This window comes from Monodelphis domestica, chromosome 5 (assembly GCF_027887165.1).
Source record: "Monodelphis domestica isolate mMonDom1 chromosome 5, mMonDom1.pri, whole genome shotgun sequence".
NCBI lineage: Eukaryota > Metazoa > Chordata > Mammalia > Didelphimorphia > Didelphidae > Monodelphis > Monodelphis domestica.
In genome coordinates this window covers 303,746,406-303,760,842 of record NC_077231.1, presented here as the reverse complement: position 1 = coordinate 303,760,842, position 14,437 = coordinate 303,746,406, and the positions used below count along the sequence as shown (strand labels likewise).

Here is a 14,437-nt window from a genome sequence, read left to right as displayed (position 1 = left end):
ATGTTCAGTAGGTTCAAAGCGGACCTTTAGAAAGATGAATCTGGCAATGTTCATTGGGTTGGATTGGGGGAGAGGAAGAAACTGGAGGTAAAGAGACTAGGGAGGAAACTCTCCTAGCTGCCTAGATTTGGAGGGTTGACTAAGATAAGTAGCAGCCATAGGATGGAAAGAAATAGATGGAAGTAGAGAAACAAAAGGATAAGAAGCAAGAGCAGGTGCTTTGATGTCATCAGAGGTAACATCAAGGCTGTGAGACCAGGTGATGGGAAGAATATCAAAACCAGGATTGAATTAGGGTGAGCAGCAGGGCAAAGAGGGGACACTGGGCTTGGAATTAGGAAGATAAGGACTGAGATCCTCTTTCTGATAGGTAGTTGCTGTGTGGCCATGGACAAGTCACACACTCTGGAATCTTCAAACAACTCCATAAGATTATAATTTTGGGGCTGGTTGCCATCTGCATCCAGTGAAGGGAAAGATGAGGAGTAGGACCAAGGGAGTAGAGTGTCTGTTTCAATGAAGCATTCAGAAGGAAGGACTTGTCAGAAGTAACAGATGTTGGTAAGAGGTCAAAGAGAGAGGAGACAGAAAAAGCTGTTGGAATTGCTGTTAAAAATATCACAGTGGCCTTTGAGCGAGTGGTTTCAGTAGACTTGCTAGGAACATCTTCAAAATCGGAGGGAGCTAGGAAGTTGGGGTGGTGGGAAAATGAAGTGTAGACTCTGTTTTTGAGAAAGTGGAGAGAACTAACATCTGTGGTCCCCTCTTTCTGAATAAATAAGAATTAAATCCAAATATTAGATGATGAAATCTGGAAAATATAGAAAATGTTAAAGAAGGTAAAATATGAAGAATTATGATGAAGATTATGAAGAAAGTTAGAGAAGTCAGAAATCATTCACAGTTGGCTTAAGTTTTCTTTGTTTCATCATCAGATATTTTTCTCCCAGTATGTATGTGCAGGTGATTTGTTTGTTGTGTTTTTGCATGAATTGGATAGCTAGGTGGTGTAGTGAATAGAGTCCGGGGCATGAAGACTCAATCTTCCTGAGTTCAAATCTGATTTCAGACATGTACTAGCTGGATGACCCTGGGCAAGTCACTTCACCCTGTTGACCTCAGTTTTCTCATCTGTAAAATGAGTTGGAAAAGGAAATGACAAACCATTCTAGGATCTTTGCCCAGAACACCTCAGATGGGGTCACGAAAAGTCATACATGATTGAACAGCATTCATTTCATTGTGGGATTGGGAAGAAAATGGGTTTGTATCCTTTCTTTTGTCACTGACAAACTGAAAAACTATGAATGAGAAGAGAGAGAGAGCTGATCTTGGTGTTCCTGGGTTCATTCAAATCTTCTCTCTGCCATATACTGTTTGTGTGACCTTGGACAAGTCAACCTCACACCTCAGTGCCCCACACAACTCTTTAAGACTGCTAGTTGCTTGAGAGGACATGTCTGAGGAGAGACTCTAAATGAACACTTTAATGCAAATACCAACAACATGGAAATGGGTTCGAATCAAGAACACATGTGATACCCAGTGGAATCGCGCATCAGCTATGGGAGAGGTGGGGGGGAGGAAAAGAAAATGATCTTTGTCTCTAATGAATAATGTTTAGAAATGGTCAAATAAAAAAATAAATTAAAAAAATAAAAGTATTATCTAAGTGAAAAAAAAAAGACTGCTAGTTGCCCAACAGTTGTTGAATTGAATTGGTAAAGGGTATTCCCTTACAAGAAATTGTCTAAACTGATAAAATCACAGACTTGGGTTATAAGTATGTAGAAGGTACAGAATTTTCCCAAATTAAGTATTTTCAGATCTAGAGCCTATGGAAGTCTTTCTGGTATATCAGTGACTTCCATTCTCTTCAGATCTTTCAAAATGGCGGCATCCAAGCACCACTACCAGAGTTAGCATTGTCACTTGGTAAGGAGAAACAGTCCCTGCCCTCCTGGAGCTTACACTCTTGTGGGAAAGACTAAATTAAATAGGTGCATACAAGATACATAGAGTTGGTGTGAAGACCACCAAAAGTACTCAAATGTCCCATTTTGCTTGATTGCTAACAATGAACAAAAATGATCCTTAAAGGAGCTCCCCTTTCTCTTTCCCAACAGGACCTCCTTAAAAGATGCTACTCCGCAAAGGCATCTTACCTATTCCAACAAGATAAGTTCTATGACGTCAGCTATGACACAGGTGACAAGTCTATCCAGTGCAGCCGCCGGCCTGATGCATTCAAGTTCTGGATGACCTGGAAAGCCCTGGGGACGCTGGGACTTGAGGAAAGAGTGAACCGGGCTCTTGCACTAGCAAGGTACGCTAGTGTGTGCATTTGGATGAGTGTTTGTGGTCACAAATTGTGACATGGCAATGTCAAAGAGGAACAGAGTGGCCACTAGAAGCCCTTGTGGAGCATTGGCCTGGAGGATGGAAGCCTGTCTCAATGGGTAGCTAGAGCCAAGCCTAGAGTCAGGAGATCCTGGGTTCAAATCTTACCTCAGACACTTCCTATCTGTGTGACTCTGGGCAAGTCACTTGACCCCCATTGCCTAGCCCTTACCACTCTTCTGCCTTGGAGCCAATACACAGTAGTGATTCTAAGACGGAAGGTAAGGGTTTTAAAAAAATAATAATCATGTGATATAATTAATATAACATAGCTATTATTATATCATGCTGCCCTAGTTTCCATCTGGTGTAATCCAATTCCCAAGGATTTTAATGACTGGATCCAGTATAAAATAAAATTCAGCATCTGATCAGTTATTAACCTATTTTGAAACTGAAGATGTCCCCTTTTGCCAGGAGAGATGTCCAATGAGATGCCCTAGTCAGCACTCAGAAGTTTTTGATGAGAACAGATTGTGAAAAGAAAGATTTTAAGAGTTTCAGGGAGGCCATTTTCCTTATGTATTTGAACTTATCATTTCTGGAACATCACTCGCATGGGAGTTTTAAAATGTGAGCTAAAGCTTTAGATCTGGCTGTGTCCCTCTGGGAACAGCATTTAGGATGGATGCTTCTGAAGGTTTGGGAGGGATCCGGAAAATATCTCTGTATCCAAGAACACTGATTACTGGCCGCAAATGATGTGTTGATGCCTTATATTACCTTATAGTAAAAAAAAATCCTAGAAACGTACAGTTATGGTCTAGTTCCTCCTTCCTACGCTGTCCCACGGGCTTCAAATAGAGCTCAAATTGGCATTGGAGAAGGGTGGGGAGGACCCTGGATTACAAGCATCTCCCTTGCTCCACTATCTGATGCCCACGTGGTCTTGGACAAGTCCCTTCCCATATCAATCCCCTTATCAGTAAATTGAAGTAATTAGTCCTGATGAGTCCTCTGGGACTTTATAATGATAATTCCTATGATGCCACATATATTTTTCTTTTGAATGCTTATGCCTGAATGGGGATTGATTCAGCCCCTTGGAGATAATTATCTAATGATAATTCAAGTTCACCTCTTTCCCAGGTTGGTTTTATTGCCTTCAGTCATTCTATATTCAGATTTCTTCTTATGTATACATACATGGATGTACTTCTAAACAGAAATACATACACATACATATTCATAGGTAGAAATCAATGAGATTTCATTGGCAGAGGGATTTTCTGGTTTAAAAAAATACTTAGCAATACAGATTAGGAACCAAATCTATTCTTTTTTTAATTAATTAATTAATTAATTTAATTTAGAATATTTTTCCATGGTTACAGGATTCATGTTCTTTCCCTCCCCTCTTTTCTCCCCCCCTCCCATAGCCAATGAGCTGTTCCACTGGGTTTTACATGTGTCAATGATCAAGACCCATTTCTATATTATTGATATTTGCACCAGGGTGATTGCTTAGAATCTCCATTTCCAATCATATCCCCATCGACCATGTGATCAAGCAGTTGTTTTTCTTCTGTGTTTCTGCTCCCACAGTTCTTTCTCTGGATGTGGAGAGCATCTTTCTAATAAGTCCCTCAGAATTGTCCTAGATCATTGCATTGCTGATAGTAGAGAAGTCCATTATGTTTGATTGTACCATAGCGTATCAGTTTCTGTGTACAATGTTCTCCTGGTTCTGCTCCTCTCACTCTGCATCACTTCCTGGAGGTTGTTCCAGTTCACATGGAATCCCTCCAGTTCATTATTCCTTTTAGCACAATAGTATTCCATCACCAACATATACCACAATTTGTTCAGCCATTCCCCAATTGAAGGGCGTCCCCTCGTTTTCCAGTTTTTCACCACCACAAAGAGCATGGCTATAAATATTTTTATACATATATTTTTCCTTGTTATCTCTTAAGGGTAAAAACCCAGCAGTGGTATGGCTGGATCAAAGGGCAGACAGTCTTTTAGTGCTCTTTGGGCATAGTTCCAAATTGCCTTCCAGAATGGTTGGACCAATTCACAACTCCACCAGCAATGTATTAGTGTCCCAATTTTGTCACATCCCTTCCAACATGTATTACTTTCCTTTGCTGTCATATTAGCCAACCTTCTATGTGTGACGTGGTACCTCAGAACCAACTCTATTCTTGAATAATGTGTTGTGGTGTTTAGAATGCTGTTTGTGGAGTCAGGAAGACCTGAGTTCCAATCCTGTCTCAGCCATTTACTAACTGTATGATTCTGGACAACACACTTCTCTCAGGTTCATTCTTCTCAATGGTAAAATGGGGATAATAATAGCATCCACCTCACATGGTTGTTGTCAGGAACCAATCAGATGATATATAACTAAAATGTTTTTCAGGCTTCAAAGTGCTATGCAGGGTGTCTGAAAAGTCTCTGTGTGGTCCCATTCTATCTGCCCAACAGTTCTATGATGCAGGATGACAGGAATTAATATCCCATTTTACAGATGAGGAACATTAAGGCTTGGGGATATGCTCAGCAATCACACAGCTCCTTAGAAGCAGAGCCAAGTTCATTGGCTCTTTGCCCAGTACTCTCCCCTCATCTCCTGCACATTTTAGTGAATGCAGCTGTGGGCTCTGTGACCTAGGCATCAATTCTTGGAAAAGAATTTCCCCTTTTCCAAATGCAAATTATAACCAGCTACCTGCCTTAACCTCTCATGTACTTGACACCCGATGCCTCATTCCTCACACGAGCCCAAAGCATACTGTGGTCCCACTGCCAGTGCCCAGTGCCAACCCAAAGGGCACAACCACCCTTTAAGGAGTCTCTCTTCTCAGGGATATTAAATGACAAAGTCTTGGAAGGTGTCTTGGAGAGGTTTCCTTTTCAGTATTCTGCTGGTATTTTTAACTTGCTCAGAAGGTGGTCTACCTTCCCAAGGAAGCTCTAGACACGTCTCCATTCTGGGCCAAGCTTTTCTTTTGTCCCAGAGTACCCATTTGTACCTGGGGCCAAGTGGGTTATTCCTCTGGCTGACTGCCTCCTTCATCAGCTGATACTTCTTCCTGCAGGTAGTTAAAAGTTATTTCCCTGCAGCCTGCTGGGCCAAGGTGAGCAGGCTCCCCTGGATGCAGAATAGAGAGATCCCCATTTTTGATAGCAAAGATTTACCCAAGCTCATTTCTAAGTGAAAGGGACATTGTTCCTTCAACCCTGCTAATGTGTCAAGGAGAAGGCATATTCTACCCGGTGGCAATTGCTCTGGCAGCTTCCCCTTGGGTCATGAGCTGCCAGTTTCCCTGGGCACTTTGCCAGGCTGCTTAACTCTTTGACCAGCTGTGCCTCCTTCCCCCCCACCCCCCATAGTTACAATTGGGATTACGCTGATGCCTTGGTGATAATATTTCAGTGTTACTGAATTTAGACTTGCCTTAATTTAGGAGCTAGTCTCTTGACCTTATGATTAAAGGGGCCCTTTTCTTTCCACTGACCACTTTTTAGAATACTTACCTCGTAGGGTTTCCTTTCTCTCCTCTCTGTGCTCATTCTGAAGAATAATTTCTGTGCCTTTGGACAAGACTCTGGATGTTTGACCTAAGATTTGGACCATTCAAGAGAATCTCCTGATAGCTGCCTTTCAACAATTGGCTTCCTCTCTCACTTGAAATTCCTTTGTAATGAAATTGTTTTGTTTTGTTTTTACATAAGCATTTAAAAGCATCATCCTGAGATGGGATCCATGGGTTTCACCATCCCAGACTGCCAAAGGGGTCCAGAACACAGACTGATGAGCCCTATTCATTTTAATACAAAAAGTTGCTTGCTATGTTCTAGAAACCAGAGATAGTAAGGCAATAATGAAACAGTCCCTGACCCCAAGAAGCTTACATTCTCCTGGGAGAATGACGGATGGGTATTTGCAAGAGAAATTCTCCCCAGTTGTTTCAGGAAATATTTCTTTAATTTGCCCAGTATAGAGTCCTAAAAACTCTTTCTCTCAGCTCCCCAGCAGGAATTAAAGAGCAACTGAATTAGATGAATGTCTGATTTATCCATGGACATGAAGGATATGGACCAGACCTGAGATTTCAGTGGTCTATGGCAGAGATAGCAAACACACTGCCCTACTTTGGCATAAACCTAATTAAAATGTAATTTGGAAAATATTTAAATATTTGTTGATATTCAAATATTATTACATTTAAATATTTAAATACATTTAAATATTTAAATAAACTATTTAAATAAAAACACAAAACCAAAACATTAAATTTTAAAATACTCTATGACTATAGGGATCCTTATGTTTGGTTTAGTGGCCCCCTTTCCATTTAAGTTGACACCATTGGTCTAGGGAGCTTCCCAGTCAAGAAATTCCCTCTCCAATGCATGTCAACACCTCTGCAATTTCTAGTCTTAGAGATTTCTCTAAAGAAATGAGAAGTTAAGTGTCTTATCTAGATTTGCTCATCCAGAATATGTGAAAGATAGGATTTGAACTCAGGTCCTTATTATTATTATTTTTTTATTAATCATGTCCAACTCTTCATGACTCCACTTGGGGTTGTCTTGGAAAAATACTGAACTTGGTCATCTTTTTCTTCTCTAGCTCATTTTACAGAAGAGGAGACTGAGGCAAACAGGGTTAAGTAATCTGCCCAGGATCACCAAGCTAGTAAATGTCTGAAGTCAAATTTGAAAACACTCCCTGAGAAGCCAAGTCTGGCACTCCATCCACTAAGTCAATATATAACTATATATTTGCCAGGAGAAATTGAGGCAACCTGAAAGTTGTCTATACTGTGGGAGACTTGTTTAAAGGGGATTTAATTTGCAAGTTCCATTCATTAATGGGAGACTAGCACTGTAAAGTACAGGCTTCATCTGATTCTACCCTCACCAAGTGAAACTCATTGTGTGCTTTGTGAGAAGTGCTGGATTAAATGATTTTCAAGGTCCTTGCTGGGTCACTATTCTTAAACTCACCAGTGTAGCCTAGGAACTAAAGAATAGTCTGAATATGAAGAAGCATCAGGAGGAGATTAAAAACTAGAAAGTAATTAGTAGGGGGCAGCTAGGTGGTTCAGTGGATAGAGAGCCAGGCCTGGAGTTGTCAGGACCTTAATTCAAACATGACCTAAGATATTTCCTAGGTGTGTGACCCTGGGTAAGTCATTTAATCTTGTTTGCCTAGCCTAGCCCTTACCCTTTTGTCTTAGAGTTGTTAGGAAGGAAGGAAGGAAGGAAGGAAGGAAGGAAGGAAGGAAGGAAGGAAGGAAGGAAGGAAGGAAGGAAGGAAGGAAGGAAGGAAGGAAGGAAGGAAGGAAGGAAGGAAAGAAGGAAGGGAGAGAGGAAGGGAGGGAGGAGAGAGGGAAGGAAGGAAGGAAGGAGGAGAGAGGGAAGAAGGAAGAAGGAAGGAGAAGGAAGGGAAAGAGGGAGGAAGGAAGGAAGGAAGGAAAGAATGAAGGGGGGGAGAGAGGGAAGGAAGAAGGGAGAGAGGGAGGAAAAGAGGGAGGAAGGGAGAGAAAAAGAAAGGACATTTACAAAGGTGGGATGGATTGTCTTCAGCCATTGCTTAAGTAATCATTATGACACCCACCTTGATAATTGCTTACTGATGACCTCCTCACACCACCACTCATTTTCATTTCTTGGATGTTTTGGGAGCAGGTAGGTTGGGGCCAGGAAGTAAAATTCTCCTATCAGGTATTAAAATCATTACAGATCTGGATCTGGAAGGACATCAGAAACCATCTAGACCTACCTGCTCATTTTACAGATAAAGAAACTGAGTCACAAGGCAGTTGCACAACTTGTCTAAGGTCACATAGTTAGGAAGTGCCAGAGGTGGGTTTTGGATGGAGAGTCTCCCTCTTTAGAGCCAAAGCTCCTCTTTCACCAGTGGTGTAATAAAGAGAGTAGAAGTAGCATTATCTTCATTACTTTGGTGTTCAGACCTGTTGTTTCATTCAAATTTAGGTCTTCTGATTCCAAATCATGACCTCATAAGATCATTGATTTGGAGGTAGAAAGTATCTTAGAGGGCATCAAGTCCAGCTTCTCTCTTGTTTTATAGATAAGGAAACTGAAGCACTACTTAGTAATTGTATCAAGTTGATGCATGCCAGCACACTAGGATTTGATGCCAGGTCTTCTGACTCCAAATCATAGGATCATACATTTAAACTGGAAGAGACCATCAAGTCCACTCTTGACTTGGTCAGTGCCCTATAACTAGTATCCAAAGTAGAATTTGAACTCAAGCCCTCCTGACTCAGGGTCCCTTGTTGTGCCCACTACTCATGGCACTCTTTCCTCTACATTATGCTCACTTCATTTCCATGGGAAAAGAGTCCACAACTCCACAGGTTGGAAAATGCCGCTTCTGCTTGATACAAGACAGAGAATTGAGCTTGCTGGGTTTCAGCAGGGAAAGAAAAACAAAAGCATTTTGCCATGTTTGCAGCTACCCATTGGGGAGGCTGGCCTGCTGTGGTCTGTCGCGGCAATCAGGCTAAATGGGTATTCGCCATGGGGTGATTTTTAAAGCTGCACACTGAAGAATCATGGGCATCAGTCTTTGTAGCAACAACAAACAACTCAGCAGCTCTCCTCAGCGCTGGTCCTCAGGGTCTCATTATCTATTCCCTGGGCCTGCAATCTCGGCAACACTGGAATGTCCTCCATTGACTCACATGGAGACGAAGGGACTTGTTGCCAGCAGAGAAAAGGTTAGCTGGAACGTGTTGTGGATGTTGTGGCAGGAGCTGTGTTTCTGTGGCTGGGGAGGGGCAGAAAGCTACAGAATGGCTCATCATTCTTCATTTTTTGCCTTTTCCTTCCCTTCCTTCTCTCTGCAAATCACCCATGCTATGGACACCCATACCCAGGTGTGTGTCTGTGATGAATCATGCAAGCCCAGGTCTGTGCTGAGATACAGATGGCAGATTGCAGAAGCCTTGAGTGGGTCCATACACCCAAGGGTAAATCCTTTAATGAAATGATGAAGACTGCTGGGGGTGGGTAAAGAGTGAAAGGGGCCAGAGTGGTTGTAGTCAAGCTTGGGGAACCAAGGCACCGGGGAAAGGCAAGGTCATTTCTTGAAGTTACAGGCAGAAGACCCATAGAACATCTGGAAGGAAGCTTAGACATCATCGAGGTCAGGCATCCATCACCTTTTTTTATGTTTATCAAGGACCCCTCTGTCTGTCTAGTGAAGCTTATGGAACCCTTCTCAGAATAATGTTTTAAAAACTTAAAACAGTTTAGATCTAAACATGGCTGATCCAGTTGGGGATGATTCTCTTTTATCAATTATTCAATCAATCCTAAATGTCTACTGTCCCAGAATGAGATTGAAGGCAGAGCAGGGCTTTTCCATCCTGCCACTGAATTTTAGAGATAGAAAAGACCTGTAAGACCCATCAGTCTGCCTATACATTCCCAAGGTCCTCCAGGGAGTCAGTGGCAACCTAGACTCAATCCTAGGTGTCTTGGCAGTATCAGAACTTCTAGAGTTCTAGTCCAGGACCTCAACTGAAGTTTCTGCTAAACTTTGAAGTGTCCTGCCATCTTGAATTTGATAATCCTAATCTTGAAGCCTATTAATCTCACCCCAGAGGGTGACTTAAATTATCTTCCTTTTCCAATGAGGACAAAAGCTCCATCTCCCTCACCTTCCAGGAAATCTTGGAATTGTTTAAATTACATACCAATGCATGTTTTCTGAAATAATGTATCTATACATTGGTGGGCCAGTCTCATGTAATAGATAGAATCGTGGCCTTGAAATCAGAAAGATCTAGGTTCAAATATCCTCTAAGGTATCAGCTATCTGACATTGAGCTTGAGTTTCCTTATTTGCAAAATGGGATGGTCAGAATCAATGGCTTCTAAAGCCTCTTCTTGTTCTAAATCTATGATAATGTTCACAGAAAAGACTCAGCCATCACGATTATATCCTGGGCCTAAAATACTGCTGGCTTTGGGGTTTCTCTTTCTGATGCAGTTGTGCTTTTTAATTACAGGTACCTTGTAGAGGAAATTAAGAAGAGAGAAGGATTCCGACTGCTTTTAGAGGTAAGTCAACATAGGCTTGTTGTGTTAGTGATTTTGTCAATCAACAAGGATAAAGGTGGCAATTTTCTCATCTGTTATTCTTTGCTGGGGTTGTAGCTGGTGGAAATCAATCATTAGCTTAATTCAGGGAGTCCATTATGTTAATTTACTCTATTAGTGAATACTTTTCCTCTTTGTAGGATCAACTGAGAACACACACATGCTTTTAAGCAGTGGAAATCAAAGTGGTCACTAATAATTACCAGGGATTCTGCAGAATAAATTATGACATGATGATATACAAATTGCTTATTGACTCCTGGCTGCCCAGGCTGAAAAAGTATGGAAAATCTGTTAAGATGGAAATCCTTAAGTGAAGAGAAAATAATTGTCATTCCTCCTTTTGCTTTTAAAGGAGTGAATTACTCCCCCTTCCCACTCCCGCAGATCTCAGCAACAGAAAAATGGAGATTCTTTTGTTGGCTGAGTTTAAGAAATAAATAACAGAATATAAATATGTTCTTTTGTGATTTAACATGGAAGGGGATATGGAGTACTGGGATAAACCTTGATCGTAGGGTCAGAAACCCTGGATTGGGAGTTCTGACTCTTCTAGGAACTCACCACCTCCTCCATCCTCAGTTTCCATATTTGTAAAATAAGGGCAATAATAATCAAGGTGCTGGGAGTAAAGCACTGTACACGCATGTGATGATGCTATTGAGGGATTTTGAGTGGTGGGGGTGGGGGGGTGTTGTTGTTGTTCCTGTCCTGTGATTCCATCATGGTAAGTACCTTCCAGCATGGAAACTGCCTCTGCTGATGGTGGTATGATGCAATGAGGGATGAAATTCGGAGTCAGAGAACATGATTTAGGTTCTGGCTCTGACTTTAATTACTTTTTTGACCTTGAGCAAATCAATTAACCCCTCTAAGACTCAGTTTTGCCATCTGTAAAATGAAGGAGTCAAATAGATGACCTCTGCAGATCCTCCAAGCTCTACCTCTTTAAGCCTCTAATGCAGATCAGCAGTTCTTCTATGGCCCTTAGTCTTAGAGAATTGCCTAGGCACTTAAGAGGCTAGATGTCTTAATGGTATGCATGCAACAAAGCTAGGATATGACAGGCAAAACTTGAACCTTCTCTTCCTCACTCAGAACTGGTGTAAGGGGAAGGATCTGCCTTCTACCTTGCCCTGTCTCTCAGTTATTACTAAAATAATAAGGTACAGAATAGTAACAGGACATCTAGATGGTACAATGGACAGAGATCTGGTCCTGGAATCAGGAAAACTTATCTTCCTGAGTTCAAATCTAGCCTTGCACACTTACTAGCTATATGACCCTGGGCAAGTCACTCAACTGTGTTAAGTTTCCTCATCTGTAAAATGAGCTGGAGAAGGAAATGGCAAACTACTCTATTATCTCTGCCAAGAAAACCCTCATAGGGTCACAAAGAGTCAAACACGACTGAAAAATGACTGAACAAACATAATAGTGACAATAATAAATTGAGCATACAACTTTTAAGATGAGGTGAGGGCCGCCTTATTTTGATCTATGTATGCCCTGTATGCAATGGCATACTAAAGCTGGCTCCTACAGGCTTGTGAGGCACCAATGTCTTTCCATCTTGGAAATCTTTCCAGTTCTACAAATCAAGGATTGAGTTATTGTTTTGTTGACCGACGAAAAGTATAAAAAAATAATAGAGAAAACGTTAATGTCACATATTACACTAAAAAAGGTGCCTTCCCTTTACCTAGCAGTTGTAATAAAGTAACAACATGGTTGTTGAATTTGGTTGACGGAAGATCAGGGCTCTAGCTTGGTCCTCTAGTGTTTGTGAGAAGCTTCCTTGCTGCATTGGTATCCACAATATAACAAAGAATTTCCTTCCCAGTATATTGAGAACATGCTCAACTGGATGGCTATGAAAGGGAATGGAGAAGAGGCAGCTTGTTCCTACCTTTGTGATTCTGGGCAAGTCGCTTAAACTCTGTTTGCCTAACACCTTTTTTTTTCTATATTAATATTAAGTCAGAACGTAAGGGAGGGAAGGAAGGAAGGAAGGAAGGAAGGAAGGAAGGAAGAAAGATAGAAAGAAAGAAAGAAGAAGAAAAGAAAGAAAGAAAAGAAAGAAAGAAAGAAGAAAGAAAGAAAGAAAGAAGAGAAAGAAAGAAAGAAGAGAAAGAAAGAAGAAAGAAAGGAAAGGAAAGAAAGAGAGAGAGAGAGAGAGAGAGAAAGAAGAAGGAAGGAAGGAAGGAGAAGAAGAAAGAAAGAAAGGAAAGAAAGAAAGAAAGGAAAGAAAGAAAGAAAGAAAGAAAGAAAGGAAAGAAAGAAGAAAAGAAAGAAAGAAGGAAAGAAAGAGAGAGAGAGAGAAAGAAGAAGGAAAGAAAGAAAGAAGAAGAAAGAAAGAAAGAAAGAAAAGAAAGAAAGAAAGAAAGAAAGAAAGAAAGAAAGAAAGGAAAGAAAGAAAGGAAAGAAAGAAAGAAGAAAGAAAGAAAGAAAGAAGGAAGGAAGGAAGGAAGGAAAGAAAGAAAGAAAGAAAGAAAGAAAAGAAAGAAAGAAAGAAAGAAAGAAGAGAAAGAAAGAAAGAAAGAAAGAATGAAAGAAAGACAGAAAGAAGAAAGAAAGAAAAAAGAAAGAAAGAAGAAAGGAAAAGAAAGAAAGAAAGAAAGAAAGAAGAAGAAGGAAAGGAAAGAAAGAGAGAGAGAGAAAGAAGGAAGGAAAGAAAGAAAGAAAGAAAGAAAGAAAGAAAGAAAGAAAAGAAAGAAAGAAAGAAAGAAAGAAAGAAGGAAGGAAAGAAAGAAAGAAAGAAAGAAAGAAAGAAAGAAAGAAAGAAAGAAAGAAAGAAAGAAAGAAAGAAAGAAAGAAAGAAAGAAAGAAAGAAAGAAAGGAAGGAAGGAAGGAAGGAAGGAAGGAAGGAAGGAAGGAAGGAAGGAAGAAAGAAAGAAAGAAAGAAAGAGAGAGAGAAAGAAAGAAAGGAAGGAAGGAAGGAAGGAAGGAAGGAAGGAAGGAAGGAAGGAAGGAAGGAAGGAAGGAAGGAAGGGGAGAGAGAGAGAGAGAGAGAGAGAGAGAGAGAGAGAGAGAAAGAAAGAAAGAAACGAAGGAAGAAATGAAGGAAGAAAGGAGGGAAGGCATGGAGGGTAAGCCCCTGCCTTGAATGGTTAAAATCACTTTTCCCCTGCATTTTCCCATAGTAAAGTGGACAGATAATGTGAGTGGCTTCCTCTTCTTTGGGAAATACACTTGGTGTAACTGAAAGTTGCTTTTTTAAGGAAAGGCTAATAGCTGTAATAGTTGCTGTTTTCTAGGTTGTAGTTAAGGCTCTAAGGCTGAGGGTGTCAAGAGAAATATTGAAAACACTGTATGGAGCTGCTCTCAAAGTGGAGAGCAGAGTACTTGAATTTTTTTCCCCCTTTTACTGTCAGAAGCAAGAATAATGCATATTATCTTGACAGCAAAGGAGGTTATCATTTCAGAGGAAACACACATTATTGTCAGGGCCCCTGAAAACCACATCTTTAATTTTCGGTGTTTGATTTGCGATTCTGAGCAGATCTCTTGGTAGGTGTTTTTGTTCTTCTACTATCATTCCGAGGCTTCATTTCCAGCTCATTGTGGCTGTTTCCACTTGGGTGTTCTTTTTCCCTGTGTTTCTGTATTTGTAGCAATAGCCAGTAGGATGTAAGTCTTTACTTAAAGGAAGGACATGTTTCCATTTTTGTCTTTGTGTCCCCCACAAGCCAACATGGTACCAGCCACAACTCTCACCATCATCATCATCATTAGAACTTATATGGCAAGGGGTAGCGAGGTAACTCAGTGGATAGAGCCAGTGCCTAATAAATGCATGTTGAATTAAATCAGAAGCTTCTAGTTGGAGGGACTTTAAATGGCATCCAAATAGTAAAAGGCAGAGTGGTGGATGGAACAGGCACTGGCATTAGAATCGAATCCTGCCTTGAGCTTTTACTAATTTATGTGGCTCCAGACACATCAA

At 40.8% G+C, this 14,437-nt stretch overlaps 1 protein-coding gene across 2 annotated transcripts in view; it reads left to right on the top strand.

Annotated features, from left to right (window-relative positions):
- GADL1 (glutamate decarboxylase like 1) overlaps positions 1-14,437 on the top strand; it is a 216,951-nt gene that overhangs the window by 118,441 nt on the left and 84,073 nt on the right. For both annotated transcript variants that reach the window (XM_007505216.2, XM_007505217.2), the window contains exons 12-13: positions 2,127-2,326; positions 10,401-10,452. In XM_007505216.2, coding sequence (XP_007505278.2) covers positions 2,127-2,326; positions 10,401-10,452 — 252 coding nt within the window. The remainder of the gene's footprint in view (positions 1-2,126; positions 2,327-10,400; positions 10,453-14,437) is intronic.